Below are 22,631 nucleotides of genomic sequence, written 5' to 3' on the forward strand. Positions count from 1 at the left end.
AATTCCATTTGACAATTTGATTGTCCAGACCGATGTACATTATTTATACACTACTCGATAAACTGTTTGACCTGAGAATAAAGTCCACGTACTTTCTGAAAAGTTCTGGGGTTATCTGTGCTCGAGAAAAACCTCCAGACAAAAGCTTCGTATCTTGTACGCTGAGTACACGATGCCTGCATTGAGCTGCGTTGGACAGCCATTGTTCGAAGAATGGTAGGAGGTGCTTCGCCTTCAAGACCATTGGGCTACTTCGCACCGAGTCGAGCCATTTCTCGTTGGATACAAGAACTATCGAATTCCCTGATGCATCAACCATCCATTGTAGGAAATCCGAGCTAGTGAGTTCTTTGGGACTATCGATGTGCCGCACTAAAAGATCGGTCACATCACGGTGAGGGTCATTTAGCATGACGTCTACCAAAATGGCTGATGCAACATCGATCGGCGTCCATGACAAGTTCTATAATGAGAATCAGGTCATTAGTGAAGCGTGGGGGTTACTTGCACCACGAACCGGAATCTGAGAGGGCATAAGCTTCAGAGAGAAACAAGCCTGAATGAAAATAGGGATATGTTCCATCGCATTCCATGCGCCTAGGGTAGTATCACCAGCGAGTTGTCCAGCACGCACAATCGTTACTGGTATGCTTGCGGCATGTGACGCATCAATTAGAACCCTTTCTGCAACATACTTCGATTGCGCGTAACCCTGGTCAAGTGGTAAACTCGACGAGTCAAAAGGAACTTCAGGGATAATATGTCCGGGCCCCGAGTAGTTTGCAACAGCAGAAACGCTGGAGATAAAATAGATGCGCGGTGCCTTTGTGCGAACACTGGAAGCAGATAGTTCGAGTATCGTGTGTAGGGCACGAACATGGGGATCGAGAAAATGTTCCAACTCGTGGTTGAAATTCACGTCCCATGCGCAATGAACGATGTGGGTAACGTCTCTACGAATCTGATATGCGTGAGAACTTATCAAAGCTGAAATCCACAAAGATTCAAGACACTGACCTTCTGAACGGTTCCTGAATCTAAGCCCAAGTCGATTTCTCCGAGTTCCATAGACCAAAACTCGACCTTTGTGTCACCTTTGCCTGATGCAGCTTCGGATCTTATTCGTTGAGCATGAGTACCCGATGAACGACGATTCGCGCGGTCTAAGCAGTACACAGCGTGGACCCCTCTCCGTACGAGCTCTGACAAAACGTGGCTACCGAACATGCCTGTTGATCCTGTGAGGAGCACAGTCATGCGACCGTCGTCCATATCGACGGATGCGTGTTCCAAATACGATGAACGACTTCTAATCGAAAATGACCACTTCTTAATTATCGCATCGATGTGTTCTGCATTATTGCGATGCATGATGTACGATGTTCTCCCGGTGATTACTCGATGCAGACCATCGATGGATGAATGCTTGTAGACGATATTACGAGGCAACTCTGTGTCCCTAACGAGTTTCCAAAGCGGCGTCAGGTAGGCTGCAAAATTCGCTGCTGATAAGGAATCCATGCCTAAAAAGATATCAACCAGCTACTACGTAAAATGAAAGAATACCAACCACGAGAGAAAAGGTCATCTTCAACAGCAGGCTCCACCCCAAGTACACGAGATGCGATCGCTTGAATGTACATTAGAATGCCCTCATCATCATCCTTTAAAGGTAGAGGTCTAAAAGGAGTCCCAGACTCCAGAGCCGCATACGCTTCCTGAATCTCTTTGGAGTAAAGAGCAAGTGTCTCGTGGCGCCGGATGGTCCCTTTGTCTGTCAGAACGAAAGGCTTTTTCGGATCTCCGAGGACAACGAGGGCTTCTACGACGCGAGAATGTTTCGGAATAACAGAATTCATGTGCTGAACAGTTGATTGTAAGGATGTCGCAAAATCAGCATTACGCAATGATATGGTTTTTGGAAGTACAAGTAGCCCATTCTGCAGACGTCCTTCGCCAAAGACAACCGCACGTTCCATGAAAGCATTTTTGAGTACAAGTGACTCTATATCCAAGTTCAGAATTACTGTCTGACCTTTGACGAGATCATGAAATGCCTTACCAAGCTGTTCGTTGTCAGTCTTCTCTCCATTGCAGAGCACGGTCTTGGGGAAAAGATATTAGCATGCAACATTCCCTCAAAAAGAAGCTATACTAACCACACTACTCATTCTTCCCGCGTGTTTCCAAAGCCCTGTACCGTCATGTTAATGAAGCAACTTGCGTGTGAATTATTAGAGATACCTTTTCTTGTTGGATGCTCCCGCCATAGATCTCCAGGGCTGAAGCCATCAGGATTGTGATGATTGATGAGGTCAGAAGACACAAAACGACCTGGCTGGATAGTACGGTCAAATGAAGTCAGGTTAAACTTTTCGAAAAAATAAATAAATACCTTGACCACTAAACGCCGCAGATCGCTGGAATTTGGTACATCTACCAGTATTATTTCAGACGGATCGATGAATCGGACATAAGGCCAGTCGAGGGGATCATCAGAGCTGATGTCTGCCACAGTTAATTGTCCGGTCTCAGTACTGCATGCAGAGATCAGAAAGCAGTATCATCAATGGTATAAGCAGAGTACACTGACGTTCCGAAGGCCGAGATAATTTTCACACCATAACTTGCCAATTTGTTACCGACAGGCTCTTGCAGGGGCGCGCCAGCAAACAAGACCATATGTGTAGAAGCAAGCACTTGTATTGCTCCTTCTCCCATCAAGGAGATTTGTTCAAGTAGGGACGGAGGGGTGACACAAATTGCACCATTGAAGCGGTTGAGAATTTGGCACAGTAATTCTCCTGTGCAAGGTCGTGTAGATTCAATGATTGTTGGTATGCAGCCTGCACCAATAGTGAGCTTGGTTAAACAAGTAAGCCCCACCGTCTACAGATGTGCATGAGTAAACCGACGAAACTTTAAGGGATGGATTCACATGGAACATAGGCATAGGGGTACACACTGCACGGCCCGGAAATGATGTCAATCGCATAGTTTGGTCGTACCATTGTCTGTGAGTAACTGGTATTAATTTAGGGTGTCCTGCAATAGACTGAAGGTCAAGAGATTACATTGACACGAAGAGACGATACTACAGACCTGTTGATCCTGAAGTATGAAGATTATATGCGACAACATCTAGATCTAAGTCGTGGTCTTGATTGATGGGAGGGAAAGTGACGGGGGTTTGTACAGTCGACCCATCATCACTCTTCAGAGGAATAATTTGAAGATTTAGGACTTGACGTTGTACGAGATCGACGAGGTCGGGATGAGTAGCGTCAACGAAAAGACACTGAGAACCGGAGGCACGAACAAGGTGTATTACACCTTCAGGACTATTTTTGTCAGATATCAATGTCGGCTTGAAATCATCAGACTCTATACGCAGGTAAAGAAGAAAGTTCAGACACACAGTCCATCTGTTGATTAAGGCAGCGAGGAACCCTACAAAGAGATCATAGCCACTGCGCCCGAAGAAGCATACATTGACTAGCGGTGTTCCGCATTGCCTTTGTGAAGGGCCAGAACGCAAGAATCGGTGTGCGGTCGTAGTAGCGTCCTGGATCAAGTCTCTCCTCGTTTTATCGGAAATTAGGAGCGTCGAATCACTATCAGCCTTGACATTCCAACAAAACGTAGAAGCTGGTTTATCGTTGCAGAATTGCACGAAACTGTCTGGTAAAGTACAAGCTGAGGAATTCATCAGTAGATGATCTGAGACGTGAATTTCTGTCAGTTGTGGTGAAGTACTCAATATGCTCTGGCGCGTGTGAGCCCCCAGACACTTTGAGAATAGAAGTCGATATCAGCACGCTGATCTGAAAGCCCATCAGTTTCAGCCTCATCAGATCACGGCGCCCAATTGGAAACCAAGTACACCATTTTGTTTTTGGAAGATGGGTGGGTAAGGTTTAATTATAGACATGGAGGGCCATCGGAGTACTCCGACGTGTATTCGGTATAACCAGTGATAGCCGCGCCAAGGCAAGCTTCAACAATGACACTCACACAGCCTGAATTCCGGCGCTGATATTTAGGCTGAATATGTCATCAATGTCCTTCAAAGTGCTTCGGTTTTGTATTCCATCGACATGTATTCCAACCTGATAGGTTTTGCATGTTTGGCCGGTGCATTCGCCGTTTATTTAGGCCAGGTCATTCGCAAAAGACTCAGGCGATGCGAGCCAAAGGACATGCAGCAGTTCATACCGTTACCCCCTGGTCCTAAAAAAATGCCAATCATAGGAAACCTCCTTGATATTCCATTAGTTGACATGGCAAAAGTGTTCGCAGAATGGAAAAGCTTGCATGGTGAGTTGTCCGCGTGTTTTATCGTACAACTACTTTTGGTAAACATTCTTTTCATAGGCGACATAATCTATCTTGAGGCATTGCACCAACGGATTATGGTGCTTAACTCCTTCGAACATGCTAACGAACTTTTATCCAAGAAATCCTATTCTGATCGTCCGGTACCTATAATGCTGGGAGAGCTCATGGGTCTTGACCAGGTAGGTGGCGTCGGGACGTTGCCGTCATTGATGTTCTAAATTCGTTCTTTGTTGCGTGTCAGAGCTTTCCTTTACTCCGATACTGCGCTGCGTGGAAACACCAGAGGAAGTTTGCTCATTTGGCTCTGAGCGCTGGCGCCATCAAAGAATACAGCAAGTTGCAATCGGAGGCCGTCGTGTTGTTTCTGGACAGTCTTGTTGAAACCCCAAGTGATTTCATATCTCAGCTTCGGTTGTAAGTGGTGCACTTCGTAATAGCATCTTTCAACTCACAGAAGGTAATTCAAGGGCTGCAGGCCGCATTGTGTTGTCCATGACATATGGTGTCCCAGTAAAAAGCCCGCAGACGATGAATGTTTGTGCGCTTTACTCGGTTAACGATAGACTTATGTTTTACATTCTTCTTCCCTCCATCTAGTTTATTGCTGAGCTGGAGATCATGATGGCCACCATAGGCAAAGGAATGATGCCAGGAGCATACCTTGTCGATGCATTTCCATGGCGTCAGTAAATACTGTGACACTAACCTCAGAAGAAGTACTGACATAGCATCTGCATGGTTACAGTCAGATATATCCCTTCTTGGATCCCATTCAATAACATTCATGCCATTGCTAAAGAAGGCCGCATGCGCCTTCTTCATGTTGTTGGACTACCTTTTGAATACGCGAAGCAACAAGCCTCGTCACCTTCGCCAGCCACATCCTTCATCGCTACTTGTCTTCAGGTGGAAGGCGCTACTGACATGGAACATCACATACTGTGGGCTGCTGGTTCGATGTATGGGGGTGGGCTGAAGTCTTTGACATTCTAATTTGACATTGACTCTTATTAGCTGGTAGCGAAACGGCAAGATTTCAATACGTTGGTCATACGTGTTGTCCTGACATTTCGAGATGTAGACTATGGGCACAATTCTGGCTTTCATTCTCGCCATGGCCTTGTACCCTGATATTCAGACCAAGATAAGGATGGAGCTCGATCGCGTCGTCGGTCATGGGCAGCTCCCGACATTGGATGATCGCTCCCGCTTACCTTACGCGAATGCTGCTATCAAAGAAACAATGCGATGGAATCCAGTAGTTCCTTTATGTGTTCCTCATTTTACCAGCAAGGAAGACGTATACCAAGGTCCGAGCAATCCTTTGTATCAGCAAGCATTTGTCGAGCCATTTCTTCTTTCAAGGGTTCCGCGTGCCTAAGGGAACAGTTGTTTTTCCGAATATTTGGTCAGTGTCATGCAGCTTATGTAGGTTCTACGGAGTGTTTATTCCGTTCATAGGGCATTCTCTAGGGATGACATCAGCGGAATTTCTCCTGACGAATTTGCACCAGAGCGTTTTCTGGACGATTGCGTCGAAAGGACAGCATTGGACCCATATTCATACGCTTTTGGATTTGGTAGGAGGTGCGTGATGTGGTGACGATACTTGTTGGATGTTCTGATGCTAATCTCCCTCAAGGATATGTCCCGGCAGGTTTTTTGCGGATAACAGTGTATTTTTATTTGTAACCGGCCTCGTGTCTACCTTCGTTATATCTCCGACTGTTGGATCAGATGGAAGGGACTCCCTTTTGAGGGCGCCGTTTAGACAGGGTTTGATGAGGTCAGTTAGGTCACGCACTACTTGAATGCTTTACTCATAATAAATGGGTAAGGTTCCCTGAATCGTTCCAAGTTCGTATAGTTCCCCGCTCTGAGCAGCTAGCAGCAGAGCTCCAAGCCAGGGCTAGGGAAATATCTAAGAATGGCGACGAAGTGCCGCAGCAATCTGTAGCGAGAGGATGAGCGAATCCGTGTGTACTTATCTTGTGTAAGCATAGTAATTATGAATCGTAAGTTATGCCATAGTATCCTCACGTCTGGAAATCCACACAAGGCTTGAACGTTAACTTTGACTGACCAATGTGCATGAAATCGGCCTTAAAGATACTTTGAATGTCATCGATTTACTTCAACGTGCCAAATGAAACAGTTCCGAAAAGGCTGGAATTCTCAAGAAGTACACCTATTGGTACAAGTGACTATAGTACGGTCGAGTTCAACTACTTGTGAGACGCCTTGATGATGTCCGCAGCTAAGATCACCAACCCTTGATGAGAACGAGCAGTTTCAGAACGAATCAGAGCATACCTTGTTCTGCTAGAGCATATGCCACAGCTGGAAAGATGATGTTAGGTGTCATGGTAAAGCAAGAGGCGATGTATTCACATTGAGTGTGGCTGCCAACATGGAGCGGAATGACCGACAAGTCGGCAACTCTGATATTATGGGTGCCCCATACCTATAGGTCGATAGTTAACACGGCAAATGATTCTCTCTCTAAGCACTACCTTGAGTTGAGGGTCAACGACGCCGTTCAATTCCTTCGGAAGCATTGAACATGAACTAGCAGTATCTGACATGCAATGATCTAGCACCGTCGTTCATGCAGACAAGCAGAAAGAACTTACGAAAGGTTGTGTTGACATTGTTGCAAATCCATTCTAAATTCGGGTGAGCGATTATCCTTGAAAAAATGAATCATGACAGAACCTGCGATGGCGGCATCATCTTTACAATCTGGTCCGGGATGAATCTCTGAAATGCATGCAGTATGAGTCTGTTTCACAAGGTGTAAAAACGACGCCTACCTTTGAGTCGGCCTTCTCCTTCTCCTTTCAAGGGAGGTGTCTGAGCTAGCCTCCTGCAAAACTTGACTAATTCAACCATGGTGTCCAGGTCTTGAGATCGACAGGGTGTGTTAGAGTGGTCAATGGTCATACGAGAAACGTTTGCCTTACCAAATTTGTTCTCGAAAACATGTGGGTCAATCGCAAGCGAATCTTTGGATGTAACATGCTATCAAATGCATTGGCGAAGAACTCGATGGTAAATGTGCTGCTTACTATGGTTCCACGAGAAAGCGGACAGTTGGCGGCAAAACAGATCGAAACATGCTTTTTCGAGGCATCGAACCCCTGCAAGGGTGCTGCAATGCAACAAGTATCAAGATCAGCCTAAACGCAAACGACAATCGTGATGCATACGCTTTGATGGTCCTGGAGCTAGTATAATTTCGAGACTAGGGACGTTCTGCCGAAGATGCTCTGCTTGTACCTTGTACTGCGCGGCGAGTCCTGCGTCTTTCTCACTTTGCAGGGATGCAATCACTTTTGCATTGAGCTCGGGTGAAATATCAGCCAATGCAACAAATGCGATATCGACAGTGTTAAGGTTCAAAGTGCCTTTGCCACTTGCACTAGTAATGTCCTGTTCAGCCGACACGATCCAATCGACTGATAATCTAGCTTACTGAAGCTCTTTTTGCAAGCCAAGGTTTGTGGCAAGGGAATCAAAAGTATTGACCTCCTGCTCGCCCGAAAAGTGATCCGTCAATTCTGAAGTCAGGGCAAGTCAACGACCATACACTGGGTCAGTATTACGCGACGCACCGAAGGTTACTCCGGTGTATAGATGTTCCTGAACATTCATTCCAACGCCAGGGAGGTCAAGTTTTACCTCGATACCCGCCCGTTCAAGAACAGCAGGATCGCCGATGCCAGACATCTCAAGTATCTATGTAGAAAATTATTCCATATCCAGGCAGCTAAAACATGAAGTATCCGAACCTTCGGAGACATAATTGCACTGACGAGGTGTTTAGCTGCAGCAACTTAGATAGTAAAGAGCTTACCCGGCCGTCAGACACACTTCGCCAGCGACATTTGCTATGTAGGAATTGTCACTTTCGACAAATTTGACACCAGTAGCGGTGATCAATCCGTTGACTTCCGTTGTAATAATCTCGGTGACGTAGGCATCGACGAGAACCTTTAGGTTGGTACGGCCTGCGACCGGTTGATAATACATCTGAGCGATTGTGAAGAATCAGTTCAACTGAGACTAGAGCTTTGGTGCACCTACGTTAGTAGCGTAAGCTCGATGATGCGTCGATGGGTCCAAATTGGACAGAGAAGGAGATGTTCCGCGGATCTGAGTGAAAATTAGGTGGAAAAGTCGTGAGCGAATCAAGTGTTTACCTCCCCCGAAGACTGGATGCGAAACTCTTTCAGAATATACAAGAGTATCATTATGACGAACTTACTGCGTCTTGAATAGTCGGGACATTGTGGGCCTCCATTGCCTGACCAGCGATGTGAGATAGGATATGACATCCTTAAGATACAAGCAATACCTTCCTGAAATCTTTCTCGAGGTTTGAAATAACAGGAGGAAAGGATGTGAAGATGGGGCCTAAGAAAATATGAGCAAAACTCGTTATACTGCCAGTGGAGTGACACACCATGCTCCCCGTGAAGTTTGGTATCATACGTCAAAACATCCGTGTTATGGTTCGGCTTCACAAACCTGGGAGGTGATTAGTCTCGCAACCCCATCTAGCATATTGATATCGTTGACCTCTCAGATTTCTTGGAATATGCCTGAAAGTTTTCCCAAGTCCAACCATCATTGCCAAGCGCACCCCATGCTGTTGGTGTATTAAGGAGGTGTCAATGTGGGCAAATAAGGCTCACCATCAATGTGCTGACGCGCTGGCTTATTCCAGAGGAGATTGTTGATAGCGGAACTGCCTCCAAGTCCCTTTCCCCTGTAAACAAGAGCCATTAGTCAGAGCAGCAATGACTCCTCGGAGTCAAGGATCACAAACTGACCTAGGCCACGTGAATACTCTGTCTCTGGCGTGATGTTGTGTTTCCTTCGCGCTGTTTAGTTGCGATTACGAGGATATGGTCAGGGATACTAACAGTTTTAAAGCTCCAGTCGTATTCAGCTTTGCCCATAAACAACCAACGTTGTTGAGGTATCACTAGACTTGATGTCAGCGATAATTCACAGGTATTCTGACAGACTGACGGAGAGTGGCATCATCAATATGAGCGCTGCCTGCCTCCAAGACGAGTACTGAAGTCGATGGGTTTTCTGATAAACGCGTCGCTAAGACGAGGCCAGTAGTCTAGGGGTCATGGGTTAGCTTTCAAGTCAGTAAGAGCCGGCAAATGATCCTTCTTACTCCACCACCTAGAAGCAAGGTGAGCTACTCCAAAGCACTTTAAGATTTGATACAGAGCGCACCGATGATGATATAGTCAAAGACTTGATCTTTAATTCCATCGACGGAGGTCAACATTGCTCTGCTAGTAAGGAGAAATAAGATTTAAAGCTGTTCTTATAGAGACACAGGCGCTGAGAGGGTGCTCGAGGCGTGATTGGATATTGATCACCGGATCAATCTGCGCGAGAATATCTTAATCGCAAACGTGATGATGCAATGTGGCACTCTAAGTCCAACTTCGCCTGTCAGCGCGGCTTGACAGCGACCCAGTTCACGGTGCTTGTGAATTCAGAAATACCAAAATATCCATGGGTGCATCCATCGGATAGCAGGTTGTGTGATAAGATCTGAACCCCATATACTAGATCCTGGAATGATATCGTCATATTTAGCATGCTAGTGACACGACGATGAACCAATACTAATCTAGCAGTTTGCGCCTCGGGCGCGTGTGAGCAGTGCATGTGGTACCATCAGACGCTGCGACAAAGATCAGGAAGGAGCGGAAGAACCCATGGAGAAGCTGTTTCAGGTTGAAATCCAGTGTGCTTGTCGAGGACTCGAGATAGATCGGCTCCCCACAGGGTGGGAATTTTAGAACAACAACACAGAGCTTGGGCGGGGATCTCCTTGACAATGTTTTGATTTGCTGCAGGGGCGAGATGAGGATGGATTGGGATTATGATGTGACTACCAATGATAGGACATGCCACATGTACTGATAGTACTAGTACTAGTATACGTATACTAAGTATAGTTAGATAGCGTGTAACGAGGAAGCTCAGGCTTTCCAGGATGCAGTAGAATCACACCCGAGAGGCAACGAGGGAGCATCAATCGCGATTCGCGAGCCGCGGCGCTAGGACGGTTCCAAAAAAGAAATCGACCAACGGTAACGGCAGCAGGAAAGAGATATAGGCAGGTTCACGGACACTTATAGCGTTGTAAAAAATAGCAGAGAATGGTGTGAGTGAAGACCACGAGTTCGACGAGTACTAGGAGTCTAGCCTAGACACGTAATTACCAATATGCTAACTGATCAGTCTCAGACTCTCAGCATCAACGCTCAGCCACATCATCAAATCCGCAGCTTTAGCCCATTGGACATATATAATATCCGTACTGCTCTCAAATCAGAACAATAAACAGAATCAACGCGGCCGTGTCAGTCTCACAGCCTGAGGGCTAACGCCGAGAAGTTGAGCATAAAATTGAGAATGCGGGTCCATTCAGGTTCTAGTATGTCCGAAGATTCTTGAAGATGTTCGCTTTAGGCATCTGTTCATGTTTTTGTGCCCTGGCTTTGGCGAGTTGGGCCGTTGCAAGATCCCGACGGTTACCTCTTCCCCCAGGTATTTGTTGAATGTGCTGTGCTGATTCTCCAAACGCATAAAGTGACGCCGGTGATACAGGTCCACCAAGAAAGTTTTGGTTTGGAAACGAGGAGATATTGCCTTGGGTTCATCCATGGAAAGAGTTTGTTATCTGGTCCAAAACATTTGGTATGATCTCTTCCTCGACTGATGCATCGCGAGCTCATTATTTTTAGGGCCCTTGATTTACCTCTATGCCTTTGGTCGGGACATCCTCATCGTCAACGAAGCTAGTGCGGCCACGGACCTGTTGGAAACCAAGTCCACGCTTTATGCACGCCGTCCAACTCGGTCAATGGTGGCTCTCACCGGACGGAAAGACAATATCGCATTCATGGATCATAATGAGAGGCAGAAAAAGGCCCGAACACTCCTTCAAGGTGCTTTTAATCCAAGAGCGCAAAAGTCTTGGGGCCCAGTCCTTGAGGAAGAGACTACCAACTTAATGTTGCAGATGGCACAATCTCCGGAGTTATTCAAGCAGCATATTCGAAGGTGCGAATTCTATCTAACATCGCAGTCAATTTGTGACGTCTTTCCGTTGATGTCAAGGTATCTTGGGTCTTTTATCACTCGATTCACGTATGGGACAAAAGTGGACGATGTTGCACTCAAATTAGGGGACGAAATCTCTGTTCACACCCAACAGGCTTTGCGGCCTGGACGCTGGCTTGCTGATACTATTCCTCTAGGTAAAGCATGTTTTTCCGATGACACACGGTCTTATCGAACTTTTCAGTATTGTATTTACCAGACTGGTTCCCTGGAATGGCTTTCAAAGGATGGGCCAGGGATGCTAGGACAAAGTTCATCGAGTATACTGCGCGACCTTTCCAAGAGGCACGCAGTTCCGTCGTACGTTTATCTGCTGTGTTATATGCTACTTATAATGAACATGACACAAAGCTTAACGGTACTGAGACGCGGGGAATGGTGCCTGACGCACTCAGCGACATCATTACAGGCGCGTCAAAATATAAGGAGGAAGAGCTCGTTTCTGCAGCATCGAGCATCTATACGGGTGTGTAAATTTATCATAAAGGACGAGTCATTCTCTTATACTACCGCTAGCTGCAATAGAGACTGTAAGTTGTTTGTGCTGTCTGACATTTGAAACAGTGCGAACCTTTTTACAGACATACGCGGTATTTATGGACTTCTTGATATTGATGATGGCGCACCAAGATGTCCAACAAAGGGCTTACCGAGAGATTACGAGCGTCACTGAGTCTACCAGGCAACCCCTGCTGTCTGACATGACTGCGTTGCCGTACATCGATGCGGTAATAAGGGAAGTTCATCGCTTTAATCCCGTGACACCTATGATTCCAAGATCGCCCGTTCAAACCGACTCATACAAGGGCTACCGTATTCCCCAAGATACCTGGGTGATGTTCAACATTTGGTAGGTCAGCCACTAGGCTCTGAGAGGAAGTCATTGTTGAACATAATGTTTGTTTTAGGGCAATGACTCACGACGCAAACATATACCCAGATCCTCATAAATTTCTACCCGAGCGTCATCTGCCTCTGGGGCATGAAAGCAGCGCGAAGGATCCCCGAGATTTCACGTTTGGATTTGGAAAGAGGTAGGCAAACGACGCATCATTCTTATCTTGCATTTGCTAAGCAGTCGTCAAGGATATGCCCTGGATTGAGCCTTGCCAATGCACAGATCTTCCTATTCGTCGTCCAATTTCTGGCTACTTTCGAAATTAGACCGCCGTTGGGAGACGATGGCAATGAAGAAGAGGTTGTCATGGAATATACATCAAGTTTTGTGAGGTTCGCAGCCGTTTCATGCACTTGTTATTACATTTCACTAATAACGACCTGACAGCCTTCCATTGCCATTCAAGTGTCGTCTCATACCACGTAGTGGCAATGCTATTCTATATTGAACCTCTTTTTGAGGATGAGAGCTGGGATCTGTGTATTTAATACTGCTTGATTGGGCTGTATGTTTTTTCGTGTAAGCAAGTCATGTACATCAGGGACCACCGAGAGGTCTAGTTGACGTTCGAAACCTGTGTACAATGTACTTAAGACAATCGAAAAATCATTTATGTTCTATTGGCTGTGGTAGACAACGGGATTCGAAGCTTGTCACTTCTGTTGGTTGCAGAAGTAATCGTTTCAGTGGGTACTACGAGGTTCTACAGCAGTGGTCCAGTGGATGTCATATTCCGTTGAGATTTCAATTCTGCATCAGAGTCACTGAGGAATATGACATTCACGATCAGCAGGCGAAATCTTACGCGGAGGATTATAAAAGCAGACGAGGTACTATGCGTTGGTAGTAACCAAATGTTTGCGTGACGGCTTCCTCAAAGTGTGAGAGTAGCTCCACAGAAGTATACTGAGCAGGATGGATACGACTATGGGCTTCATCCAGCTGAGCATACTTTGTAAAATGGAGATAGTACAACGTGCGTCACTCGAATGCCGAGCTCGAAGGGAAATGAAGACTTGATGGTGGGAGTTTGAGAGATATGGTCGATACACTATACATATGCGGGTTTTTATATACGATGAGGGCTATTAAATGGTAAAAGATACGAGATAAGTGTAAAAATGTGAAACAGTAAAGAGTGTATGAAAAGGAAATGAAAGAAACAGGGCGTTGCCAAAGTGTTTGATACGTCGTGCGCATCTGTCCTTACATCTTTGGGCTATCAGGTAAGGAAATATTGCTGCTCTTCCTGTGTAATCTGATGGTGTGCAAAGGCTGCACAGGATAATGCGAATTTCGTCTTTCTGCCTCAGCCGTCCCACCATGAACATTTGGGGTGTAAGCCTGACTGTTCTGACTCATCGCGATGCGAATAAACACCATATAGAAGGCAATCGGAATGATTGGGATGACCTATGTAGTTCATCGAAGCTCGTTAGTTTTTCAAACAGGTATTGATGACTGAATCACCAGGTCTGCCATAACATACATCCCACTGCTCGAGCATACAAAAGAGATGAGCGAAGAGCACACCGCCGCAGAGTACAAAACAGCGGCATCCACAAACACGCGCAATATGGGTATCTTGTTTTTCGTGGTGCGAGATGTAGAGACTCTGCGTTCGATAGTCCAGACGCGATATGCCAATAACCCTAATATATTCAAGTTAGTATGAGGCCTCAACAGTGCGCAAAAGTGTGCTTACCTGAACTCAACAAATTAGTTGCGATTGTGAAGGAAATGAATGTCGTGATCCATTGTGTGGTCGCGTCCAGGAAAAAATTCGTGGAATCGTTAACCTGCGGTTGGGACATGCTGTAGACCATACAGACACCAAAAACTTTAAGAGAAATTAGAACGCACGACTTCCTGGCTGTGATTGCAACCTAACCTGCAACACCGCACCACATTATGCATGGTAGGATAATAATCCGGACAGATTGCCAAACAACGTAACATCGATATATCTTTTTTTCATCATGAGGATTCCTATGAGCCACAAGGGTGTCAAACTGGCAGATAAAAAATAAACTTACCACTACTCCGTCGCCGAGGAGAGTTTGCAAGACGAGTATCGCATTCTTCACCACAAACAATCCTTGGAGAAGGTCCGCAAAGTATGCCACTGGACCGCCCGGAAACGTGTCGCGATAACTCACCAGCCCATTTTCAACATAAATAATACCTACAACCATGTGCTTTTGATTATTCAGCAAATGACGTTGTCTGCAAGCGGCGGGAGGCTAACCGCAGTACTCAGTAGGAACAGCAGGGTGGCAACCGCAATGGTAGGCCAATTGGTGTCCCGCATGCGACGTTTGTAGGTGAATATCCACATGGTACCAATAAACATAAGGAGTGAAAAGCCTGCAAGCCTTTCAGCGCTCTATAGCCACAGGATGCATGGAGCAACCAATTGCGATACTCACCATATAAAATGCCTTCCAGAATTGTTGACATCAAGGTAGCGGCATCCAGTGGCATGCCTGTTGATGACTCGAAAGTGGTCATGGAAGATGATTATGCTTAGGAGGTGTTATGATGGGGTAAGTGAGTAGCTCTGCTACTGGCTGCCGCATCTACGTATCATTATATATATACGATAAGAATCACGTTATCGACTCATAAGTAGTTATCGTGCATTGTGCCGCATGAAGTGCACAGCGTTCACCTATAGTATAGAAAGCGTTCGGCTTCCGAGTGGCTAAGCCAACATGGTATTTGTTTCGTCAAACCCCCAAACACTGCTTGATAGGGATAATTCCACTTCTCACGGTCTCTCAGACTCCATTAACATCGGCCTGATGATGGTTGTGATTCGTCATATCGAAGTCTAGCAGTGCGAGTGCTCGAGATCTCGCACACCAAAGCTTGAGCAACTTGAACATGTTGTTGAATGGTTGGAACTGGCGGACATGTCAAAGGTACGTACGACGAGCATCCGAGACGCAACGTTTACATGAATCCCGAGCACACAGGATGCATACTGAGGATTTGTGATGCACCACTCGTATAAATACGCATGTGGCACTACCGTGACCAATGTGCCGCACCAAAGGTTGGGCGTCTCACGGATCATCTACCGCAAGGATGGTCCACCAAGATGGTTACTGCAACGTCAATTGCTGTATATCACAGGTTCGTTATATATACATGATAAGAATCAGATCATTGGTAAAACATAGAAGCTATTTGCATGACGAACCTGAATATAATTAGAAGGCATATCTTCACGAACCCCTAACAGGCATAAGTCCGCCGCGGATGAGATCGTGCGAATCGAGGTCATTGAGCACAGGGTCACTGTCCCTCTTTAGAACATCTCGAAACCTCGAGAGCTGCCCGAGATATGGCGCAAGGACTCGCTTCTCCGTCCCGTAGCTTTGCTGGACGAGGTAGCGTGCGATCTTCCTACTTCAGATGCATTCTATTTCAACCCAGACGAAGAATATTGTTACAGCCCTGCATCTTGGGAGCATCCTTGAGGTCAGGGTACGTAAGTCTCCTTATAAACGCCGGGATGTCTAGACGCATATGATGGTAGGCGATCAGAGTATCGTGAGGAAAGCCCTTGAGAACCAGGCGCTCGAATAGTGATATTTTGAGCTCAAACCCATCACCCTTTTCAACAGTCAGCTTGGAGTTGTTGACTTTGGGACACAATTTCCTGTGAGCAGTGAACTTCAGCGAGATATACTGAAATCCAAGATCGACTCGCGTATTACTTGCCAATATTCGAAGCTATGAAGCTGTCCATGGCAGTTTGCAGTGACATCGACTGCTTCAAATTATCGATAATAATCCAATCAGCTTTGGATCGCATAAAACGCTTTTCCCTCTGGCCCGCAATGCCAAGATGGGCGACCTGTGCATTGCTCTGCCGCCGAGGCGGACCATGCTGATGTTCAACATCCCAATCTTCATGAGATCTTCCAAGAATTGATCTAGGACATGTTTCGTATAACAGATTACAAGTATCTTCTGCTCGGTGTGACCGTAGATGGCCTTCGCGAGCAGCGCATGAATGACTGATTTTGCAGTCCATTTGGGATGTCAACAAGATGGATATGAATGGGTGGCTGATGAACGCTACCTGGATGGCCTTGAATGAGATAAAACCTCTGCGTAAGTCGTGCCAATAACGATGCTGCCTGCGACTTATCAAAGACGACACTAGATGAAAGCCCTGAAGCTGTTTCAAATCATAGGCGGATTCATAGCAAGTGGACAGGGAACCTGAGCGGCAGTTACCGCAGCGCTACGGATGATGTTCCCGTCCTTCCAGAACAAGAGCTACTCTGACAGCGAAATGGCTTGCGTCTTCTGCAGAGCCTTCAAGACCGGCTCGAATGCAAAGAGGGCAGTGTCAATCTGCACGAGCCGAATGACATTGGATGATTGCGGCTGGAAGAGAGTCTGCTAGCCTCCCCTTCCAGCTAAAGCACAATAACAGGCGGTTTCTGCGCAAGAAATGGAAATGCCTGGACACGATGAACGCTTGCGAGACTGATTATTCTAGTTCCCGAAGATATGTATACGAGAGACTGACGTTTAAGAATCCTGACCCTGGCAGGATCTTTGTCGAGATAATTATTGCGCTGCTTGTCGGGGACATTCTTCGTAAACTTGAAATCATATTGGCGTTTAGGTTTGACGCCCACACCGATGTTATCCGTACCGCTGTAAACGCTGCGACTCGCTGCCTCGATGGTGAGCCCACGTTGACACCGTCTTCTGCCCTATTATAATAGCGGTCTGGAGCTCTTCAGTCAATCATGATAATATCGGTGTCTATGTAGCATCCAGAGTCAGAATAATGAAACGTACCCTCACGTCGGTAAGCCGATGAAGGACAAGACGGAGCGCTAATAGTGGTATATAAAATTACCAAATACGGAATATCTTAATTTTCAAATCATCCAAAGCAAAAGATCGCTTGATCGCTTCCAGTCTTCAATCACAAAACATGGCCGAAATACATGATCAGTTCGATACCATCCTTATTCTTGACTTCGGTTCGCAGGTTCGGGATCCTTGCTCTAACTCAAACCACCTTGTGTATTGACAATGATGGCCGGTTTAGTACAGTCACCTCATAACAAGGAGATGCCGCGAGTTGAATGTATACGCAGAGCTTATGCCGTGTACATCAAAGCTAGCAGATCTTAAATTCAAGCCTAAAGGTTCGTTCGCTCATGTAATAAAGCGAGAAACTCGTTTCTGACACAAATTTCAGGGATCATCCTCTCTGGATCTCCATACTCTGTATACGACGACGATGCACCTCATGCAGACCCCGGTATATACTCTTTAGGTGTCCCTATCCTTGGCATTTGCTATGGCCTCCAGGTCTGGTTTTCTCGAACATCTCGATGGACACTAACTCACGGGAGATGCAGGAGATCTGCTGGAATCACAAGGGGCATGTAGCAAAATGCGATCATCGCGAATACGGACTTGCAGAGGTTCAGATTAGCAGGTTCGGCGAATCTGGAAACTCTGTCGATGCCTTGTTCGAAGGACTCGGTGATCAGATGCAGGTCCGTGTTTTCGTTTTATCTATCGTATGCCAAATTGATCTTCGAAAAGGTCTGGATGTCACATGGAGATCAACTATCTGTTATGCCTTCTGACTTCCATGTAATTGGACGGACGAGCACTGCTCCCTATGCCGCCATTGCACATAACTCCAAGCCGTTATATGGCATTCAATTCCATCCAGAGGTAACACATTCCCCGCAAGGAAGGCAACTCATTGGTCGATTTGTGTTGAATATATGCCAATGTAGAGCGAATTGGACAATGGTGAAGCGATTGCTATGTTACGTTGTTGTCATACTCACTGCGATTACAGGAAGAATTCATTGGCAAGGAAATCGTCCGCATCCGCGAAATATGTGGTCCGAAAGGTCGTGTGATTGGCGCGGTCAGCGGAGGCGTTGACAGCACTGTTGCAGCCAAGTTAATGCACGAGGCAATTGGCGACAGGTGTGTCGTCATGTTTTTTTTTTTTTCATAATTCATGTCTTACTCACGTACCAGGTTCCACGCCATCATGGTGGACAACGGCGTGCTTCGTCTGAACGAAGCACAACAAGTCAATGACATGTTGAACAAAGATCTGGGAGTCAACCTGACCGTAGTAGATGCTTCTGACCTCTTTCTCTCCCGACTTGATGGTGTCGAGGATCCGGAGCAGAAAAGAAAGATTATCGGGAATACTTTCATCAACGTCTTCGAGACAGAAGCAGCGAAGATCGAGGAAGCGGCCGAAAACGAAGAAAACGGGGCGAAGGAAAAGGGGAAGATCGAATGGCTATTGCAAGGAACCCTATATCCAGATGTTATCGAGAGTATCAGCTTTAAGGGCCCTAGCGCGACTATCAAGACCCACCACAACGTCGGTGGGCTTCTGAAGGACATGAAATTGAAGTTGATCGAACCTCTGCGCGAGCTTTTCAAAGGTTTTATTAATGGAATCCTATATTGCCGGTTGCACTCACTGTTTTATGTAGATGAAGTCCGTGCACTTGGGAGACTCTTGTCGATACCAGCACCTCTAGTTCAACGTCATCCTTTCCCAGGTCCTGGTCTGGCTATTCGTATTTTGGGTCCTGTCACGCGCGAACAAGTGAAGATACTGCAACAAGCAGATCATATCTACATCGAGGAGATTCGCAAGGCGAATCTCTACAATCAAATTAGTCAGGCCATGGCTATCTTACTTCCTGTGAAGGCTGTCGGCGTGATGGGTGACAAGCGCACATACGAACAGGTTGGAAGGACAGTATTCTCTCGTGTGCGCTGCCTCACCGTATTTTACAGGTAATTGCTCTGAGGGCGGTGACGTCGGAAGACTTCATGACTGCAGATTGGTGGGCTTTATCTTTTATTTTGGTCTTGTTCAATGCTAACTTTATATTTCAGGTATGCGTTCCCTCCCGAAATCTTGCGTCGGATATCGTCCCGCATCACAAACGAAGTGAAGGGGATCAATCGTGTCACTTATGATATCTCTTCTAAGCCTCCCGCCGTAAGCTCTGTCGCTTTGTCTCACCTGTGTCAATGCTGATTTCATTTTTAGACTGTAGAATGGCTATGATTGCCGACGATACGTCGTGAACATGCAAAAAACATACAATACATATATTGGAGTTTATCCAGGAATATACCGTGACTTGCGGATAGAGGGTACACGCTAGAAAAGCCTACAGACTTGGGTCACTAATTAATAAGTAGTACAACCTGTCATCGATAGGGAGTATCAAGAAATGTCTCGCTTACCGCTATCCGAGTTCCTTGGCTGGAGAGGACTATACAGACTGGTAGTGCAATGAGATCAGATGTTCAGATGCCAATTTTGTTGGATTTCGACCGTCGGCGCTGCACAACGTTAACGTTTGTGTTTGCCTTTGTTGCGACTTAGCAAATGTGGCGTTTCAAAAACTTACAAGCACAAATTTGTGACACCCACAACTTGAACTCCTTTGGTATGATAATCAATAATACCACCACAAGGTTGGTGGGCCGTCTAAGCCTTTAAATATTTCACAGACGCATCGGCGTCCAACTTGAACGACTTCATAATGAGTACTCGCCCACACACCGCCGCTGTTGTCGCCAACGCGAAGATCTTCCCGGTCTTTGCAAACAGGCTCGCATCACACGACATCAGCGAGTACATAAACACTGCCAAAAAGCTGAAGAACTGGTTGGGCTCCGAGAAAGCGTACTATCCTGACGCCCTACGTAATGTAAGTATTGCAATCCTGGTTCAGCTTGACAGAAATGAAACTCAATACCTACCTTTGATTCTTAACATCAGATCGTTTTGCTCCTCGAGGTGTGTACATACGCCGCTCCCTGCTCTATTATCTCATCCTGTACTCGACAGATTGCCCATCAGACCTTCACGAAAAGGTTTCTCCAAACAGAACAGTCAGCATTTGCTGTGATGGATATATACCAGGCCTTAATTCGCGCCGTAATTCCTTTCTTACGGTTTTTCACAGAGGAGGACCTGCAACGTACGTGGTAATCTTGCCAAGTGTACGGCTGTGTCGATCGTGTTATGTAGTCCGACTCCATGACTTGATCCAAAGTTCTTCTCAGCTTTCAAATAATTTCGTATATCCTGTCCGGGCTGAAGGCGATACTGCAGCTCAAGAATACAAGTAAGTAGGCATTTGTTAGGTCTAAACATCACCACGATGCTCTCGTTTAGGGACGCTACCTCAATGATCACAACCACCCGAGATGCGACTCCAAGCACGCAACTAATGTTTCCTAGTATCGCCCAAGTGGAATCAGTTCAATCGCCTGTAAGATGTACACGCGCTGTTTATTCATGATCTCATATATAAATTCATAGACTACAGCGCAGATTTCGACCTCGTCTACACCAGATACTCGTCCGGATCTCCCAACCAGTACCTCCACCCCGAGAGCCCTTCCAAAACCTCAGCCAAAGCGCCAAGCTGTGACATCTTCACTATCTGAGCACCTCAAACACCGTGACATCGAATGGTTCAAGTCACAACATCAACCTGCGGCTGCTTCTGATTCAAAGCCTTCAAGTCCTGCTCCACCCGGCGCGCTTAAGTTTTCAAATGATGTGACGGAGCCGCCTGCAGAGAAGATACGGCCATCTCGGATGCCAGGGAGGATACCTCCACAACCGGCATTTACTGAGCTGACGACAGCAACCGAACCTGCAGCCCCTGCGAATGGCGCTGATCTGACGAGTGCCTTGCCTTCCACCGAGGTTTCAGCGCCAACAGTTGCCAAAGAAGTCAAACAAGAAATTCCATCCGTGGTAGCTGATGTTGTCATGAACGACCCACAAACAGGAAACGTGCCTCAAGGTTTAGAAACAGTGTTGGGTACGCCAGGAAATGTCGCCCCCGAGCTCACAACACCGTCGCCAGAACAAGATATAGATTCTCCAGCTCCAAGGCAGCCACCTGCGATATCATCAGATGTGGGTGTAAAAAGCCAAGGAGACGAAATATTGTTACCTCCAGTAGATCATACCTGTCCGCAAGTCACTTGTGCGAGATTTGGAGGGGAGATGGCTGTGATGATGTTTCGGCAAGGACTTTCACCTCGCGGGACGATCAACGTTACTTTCAATCTTGATCATACACTCTATCTCCAAATTGCTCGGTGGGCTAAGCGCAAGTCGTCACCAACGTATGTGTCCTTTTCTCGCCTTTATTCACGTATTCAGCGGTTCACAGAGATTTGGAGCAAAGTGTCTGTGTGTCGTTTGCTTGCTATCATCTTCCCAGTCTTTTGCCCAATCCACCAGAAGATGATCAACCTACTCCATTTGAGAAACTTACGATGAATTCTCAATGCTCGTGGCCCACAACTGGGGACCTTTCACTGCAGACCAAGCGGGATGGGAAGGATTTTATTATTCCACTAGCTCCGCCTATTTTCGTGAGTATTACTGCACGTACTTGCAAACTGTCGAAATAATCATTTGGCAGGTTACTCCAGACAATTGCGTTGATATCTCCGCATTTATCAGAAGCGGAGAAAATGCCTTTTCGATGGTCCAACAGAGCGACATGTCAGATTACATGTTTGTTCTCCACGCCCATCATCCCACGCCTGTGCAACTTGGTCATCTTGCTTCTTGCAGACAGAAGCGTGAGGACTGGGTGAAGACCACGCTTGCTTTTTGCACGTCTGAACCGACGGAGTCATTATGGAGGCGATCGTAGTTGCGGTCATGAATGGTTCGTTATAATTAGTATTTTTGTAATTGATCCTTATGTAGTACTGGTGCATTTCTGATCAGCGTATTTTCTGTAGCATAGTCAGCCAATCAAGTGTGTTTTCGGAAGCTTGTAGTGCTACGACGCACCTATTTGGTGAGTGACGGAGGGATTCTTGAACAGGCTAATGTCATACGTACTTAGCAGTAGGTCATTGATACACGAGGGGGAAAGTTATGTAAATTGCTGCGTCGTATGTGTGCTTCGAATTCGTTGAACTTGAACTCACGTTCCCAGTCATCGGCACGATCTGTTCTTGCATCGATATCATTACTGCACGGTTTGCGGGCTTACACCGGTCCAAGTCGTTTGGTGTTGTATTTTTACAAAATATAGTACAATCAATTATGTAATTTACATAAAATTCTGGATAAGTATTTTATTTGGTGCGGCATTACTATATGCGGCAACTTGAAGTACTGCGGCGATAGATATCCAGGCTGGCT

General features: G+C 46.2%; 7 protein-coding genes across 7 annotated transcripts; 4 read left to right on the plus strand and 3 right to left on the minus strand.

Annotated features, from left to right (window-relative positions):
* Window positions 1-43: 43 nt before the first annotated feature.
* Window positions 44-3,709, minus strand: EDB93DRAFT_1252601 (uncharacterized protein; the record flags this gene model as incomplete). The annotated part of the gene is made up of 11 exons (XM_041453304.1): window positions 44-463; window positions 518-961; window positions 1,018-1,523; window positions 1,571-2,005; window positions 2,063-2,105; window positions 2,160-2,194; window positions 2,245-2,338; window positions 2,396-2,537; window positions 2,594-2,889; window positions 2,939-3,045; window positions 3,103-3,709. The coding sequence occupies 11 exons, from the start codon at window positions 3,707-3,709 to the stop codon at window positions 44-46; spliced, it is 3,129 nt and encodes a 1,042-aa protein (XP_041305395.1).
* A 490-nt stretch (window positions 3,710-4,199) lies between these two features.
* EDB93DRAFT_1089592 (cytochrome P450) lies at window positions 4,200-6,306 on the plus strand (the record flags this gene model as incomplete). The annotated part of the gene is made up of 12 exons (XM_041446221.1): window positions 4,200-4,317; window positions 4,375-4,517; window positions 4,580-4,752; window positions 4,806-4,872; window positions 4,936-5,020; window positions 5,084-5,305; window positions 5,353-5,381; window positions 5,420-5,648; window positions 5,704-5,752; window positions 5,800-5,925; window positions 5,981-6,124; window positions 6,177-6,306. The coding sequence occupies 12 exons, from the start codon at window positions 4,200-4,202 to the stop codon at window positions 6,304-6,306; spliced, it is 1,515 nt and encodes a 504-aa protein (XP_041305396.1).
* Window positions 6,307-6,478: 172 nt separating this feature from the next.
* Window positions 6,479-9,734, minus strand: EDB93DRAFT_637833 (GMC oxidoreductase). The gene is made up of 26 exons (XM_041456940.1): window positions 9,595-9,734; window positions 9,533-9,540; window positions 9,376-9,475; window positions 9,267-9,328; window positions 9,174-9,217; window positions 9,036-9,109; window positions 8,920-8,989; window positions 8,804-8,868; window positions 8,696-8,754; window positions 8,606-8,644; window positions 8,541-8,552; window positions 8,425-8,493; window positions 8,195-8,370; window positions 8,130-8,148; window positions 7,953-8,076; window positions 7,814-7,898; window positions 7,548-7,759; window positions 7,407-7,489; window positions 7,302-7,359; window positions 7,152-7,241; window positions 7,054-7,098; window positions 6,972-7,004; window positions 6,852-6,916; window positions 6,730-6,802; window positions 6,652-6,678; window positions 6,479-6,595 (listed from the first exon to the last, which is right to left on the minus strand). Exons 1-26 carry the CDS (start codon window positions 9,647-9,649, stop codon window positions 6,564-6,566), a joined length of 1,779 nt encoding a protein of 592 aa, XP_041305397.1. The 5' UTR covers window positions 9,650-9,734; the 3' UTR covers window positions 6,479-6,563.
* An 869-nt stretch (window positions 9,735-10,603) lies between these two features.
* EDB93DRAFT_1160036 (cytochrome P450) lies at window positions 10,604-13,037 on the plus strand. The gene is made up of 11 exons (XM_041450016.1): window positions 10,604-10,926; window positions 10,987-11,076; window positions 11,124-11,442; window positions 11,500-11,639; window positions 11,687-11,802; window positions 11,854-11,968; window positions 12,019-12,032; window positions 12,084-12,352; window positions 12,411-12,536; window positions 12,589-12,732; window positions 12,788-13,037. The coding sequence occupies exons 1-11, from the start codon at window positions 10,836-10,838 to the stop codon at window positions 12,846-12,848; spliced, it is 1,485 nt and encodes a 494-aa protein (XP_041305398.1). The 5' UTR covers window positions 10,604-10,835; the 3' UTR covers window positions 12,849-13,037.
* Window positions 13,038-13,622: 585 nt separating this feature from the next.
* On the minus strand, window positions 13,623-14,911 carry EDB93DRAFT_1241794 (uncharacterized protein; the record flags this gene model as incomplete). Its single annotated transcript, XM_041451924.1, has 8 exons — window positions 13,623-13,675; window positions 13,750-13,813; window positions 13,871-14,052; window positions 14,106-14,240; window positions 14,292-14,367; window positions 14,437-14,598; window positions 14,649-14,767; window positions 14,830-14,911. 8 exons carry the CDS (start codon window positions 14,909-14,911, stop codon window positions 13,623-13,625), a joined length of 873 nt encoding a protein of 290 aa, XP_041305399.1.
* Window positions 14,912-17,271: 2,360 nt separating this feature from the next.
* On the plus strand, window positions 17,272-19,805 carry EDB93DRAFT_1160080 (uncharacterized protein). Its single transcript, XM_041450017.1, has 11 exons — window positions 17,272-17,423; window positions 17,484-17,583; window positions 17,637-17,749; window positions 17,800-17,940; window positions 17,990-18,205; window positions 18,255-18,388; window positions 18,443-18,864; window positions 18,916-19,175; window positions 19,226-19,275; window positions 19,328-19,433; window positions 19,485-19,805. Exons 1-11 carry the CDS (start codon window positions 17,367-17,369, stop codon window positions 19,500-19,502), a joined length of 1,617 nt encoding a protein of 538 aa, XP_041305400.1. The 5' UTR covers window positions 17,272-17,366; the 3' UTR covers window positions 19,503-19,805.
* Window positions 19,806-19,870: 65 nt separating this feature from the next.
* On the plus strand, window positions 19,871-22,565 carry EDB93DRAFT_1160086 (uncharacterized protein). The gene is made up of 9 exons (XM_041450018.1): window positions 19,871-20,154; window positions 20,226-20,243; window positions 20,295-20,427; window positions 20,478-20,574; window positions 20,625-20,721; window positions 20,772-21,592; window positions 21,640-21,844; window positions 21,895-22,146; window positions 22,209-22,565. The coding sequence occupies exons 1-8, from the start codon at window positions 19,987-19,989 to the stop codon at window positions 22,129-22,131; spliced, it is 1,776 nt and encodes a 591-aa protein (XP_041305401.1). The 5' UTR covers window positions 19,871-19,986; the 3' UTR covers window positions 22,132-22,146; window positions 22,209-22,565.
* The last annotated feature ends 66 nt before the right edge of the window (window positions 22,566-22,631 follow it).

This window comes from Suillus bovinus, assembly GCF_016758785.1.
Source record: "Suillus bovinus strain UH-Sbo-P2 chromosome Unknown EDB93scaffold_48, whole genome shotgun sequence".
Lineage (NCBI taxonomy): Eukaryota > Fungi > Basidiomycota > Agaricomycetes > Boletales > Suillaceae > Suillus > Suillus bovinus.

Coding starts and splice junctions, on each gene's coding strand:
- EDB93DRAFT_637833 (XM_041456940.1), bottom strand. CDS start 9,649: ATGTTGACCTCCGTCGATGGAATTAAAGATCAAGTCTTTGACTATATC. Junction 8,371..8,424: donor ATCGAGCTTACGCTACTAAC/GTAGGTGCACCA, acceptor ACAATCGCTCAG/ATGTATTATCAACCGGTCGC. Junction 7,005..7,053: donor AGATGATGCCGCCATCGCAG/GTTCTGTCATGA, acceptor ACCCGAATTTAG/AATGGATTTGCAACAATGTC.
- EDB93DRAFT_1160036 (XM_041450016.1), top strand. CDS start 10,836: ATGTTCGCTTTAGGCATCTGTTCATGTTTTTGTGCCCTGGCTTTGGCG. Junction 11,077..11,123: donor TATCTGGTCCAAAACATTTG/GTATGATCTCTT, acceptor CATTATTTTTAG/GGCCCTTGATTTACCTCTAT. Junction 11,443..11,499: donor TTCAAGCAGCATATTCGAAG/GTGCGAATTCTA, acceptor GTTGATGTCAAG/GTATCTTGGGTCTTTTATCA.
- EDB93DRAFT_1160080 (XM_041450017.1), top strand. CDS start 17,367: ATGGCCGAAATACATGATCAGTTCGATACCATCCTTATTCTTGACTTC. Junction 17,941..17,989: donor GACTCGGTGATCAGATGCAG/GTCCGTGTTTTC, acceptor ATCTTCGAAAAG/GTCTGGATGTCACATGGAGA. Junction 18,389..18,442: donor CACGAGGCAATTGGCGACAG/GTGTGTCGTCAT, acceptor CTCACGTACCAG/GTTCCACGCCATCATGGTGG.
- EDB93DRAFT_1160086 (XM_041450018.1), top strand. CDS start 19,987: ATGAGTACTCGCCCACACACCGCCGCTGTTGTCGCCAACGCGAAGATC. Junction 20,575..20,624: donor ACTGCAGCTCAAGAATACAA/GTAAGTAGGCAT, acceptor GCTCTCGTTTAG/GGACGCTACCTCAATGATCA. Junction 21,845..21,894: donor CACTAGCTCCGCCTATTTTC/GTGAGTATTACT, acceptor ATCATTTGGCAG/GTTACTCCAGACAATTGCGT.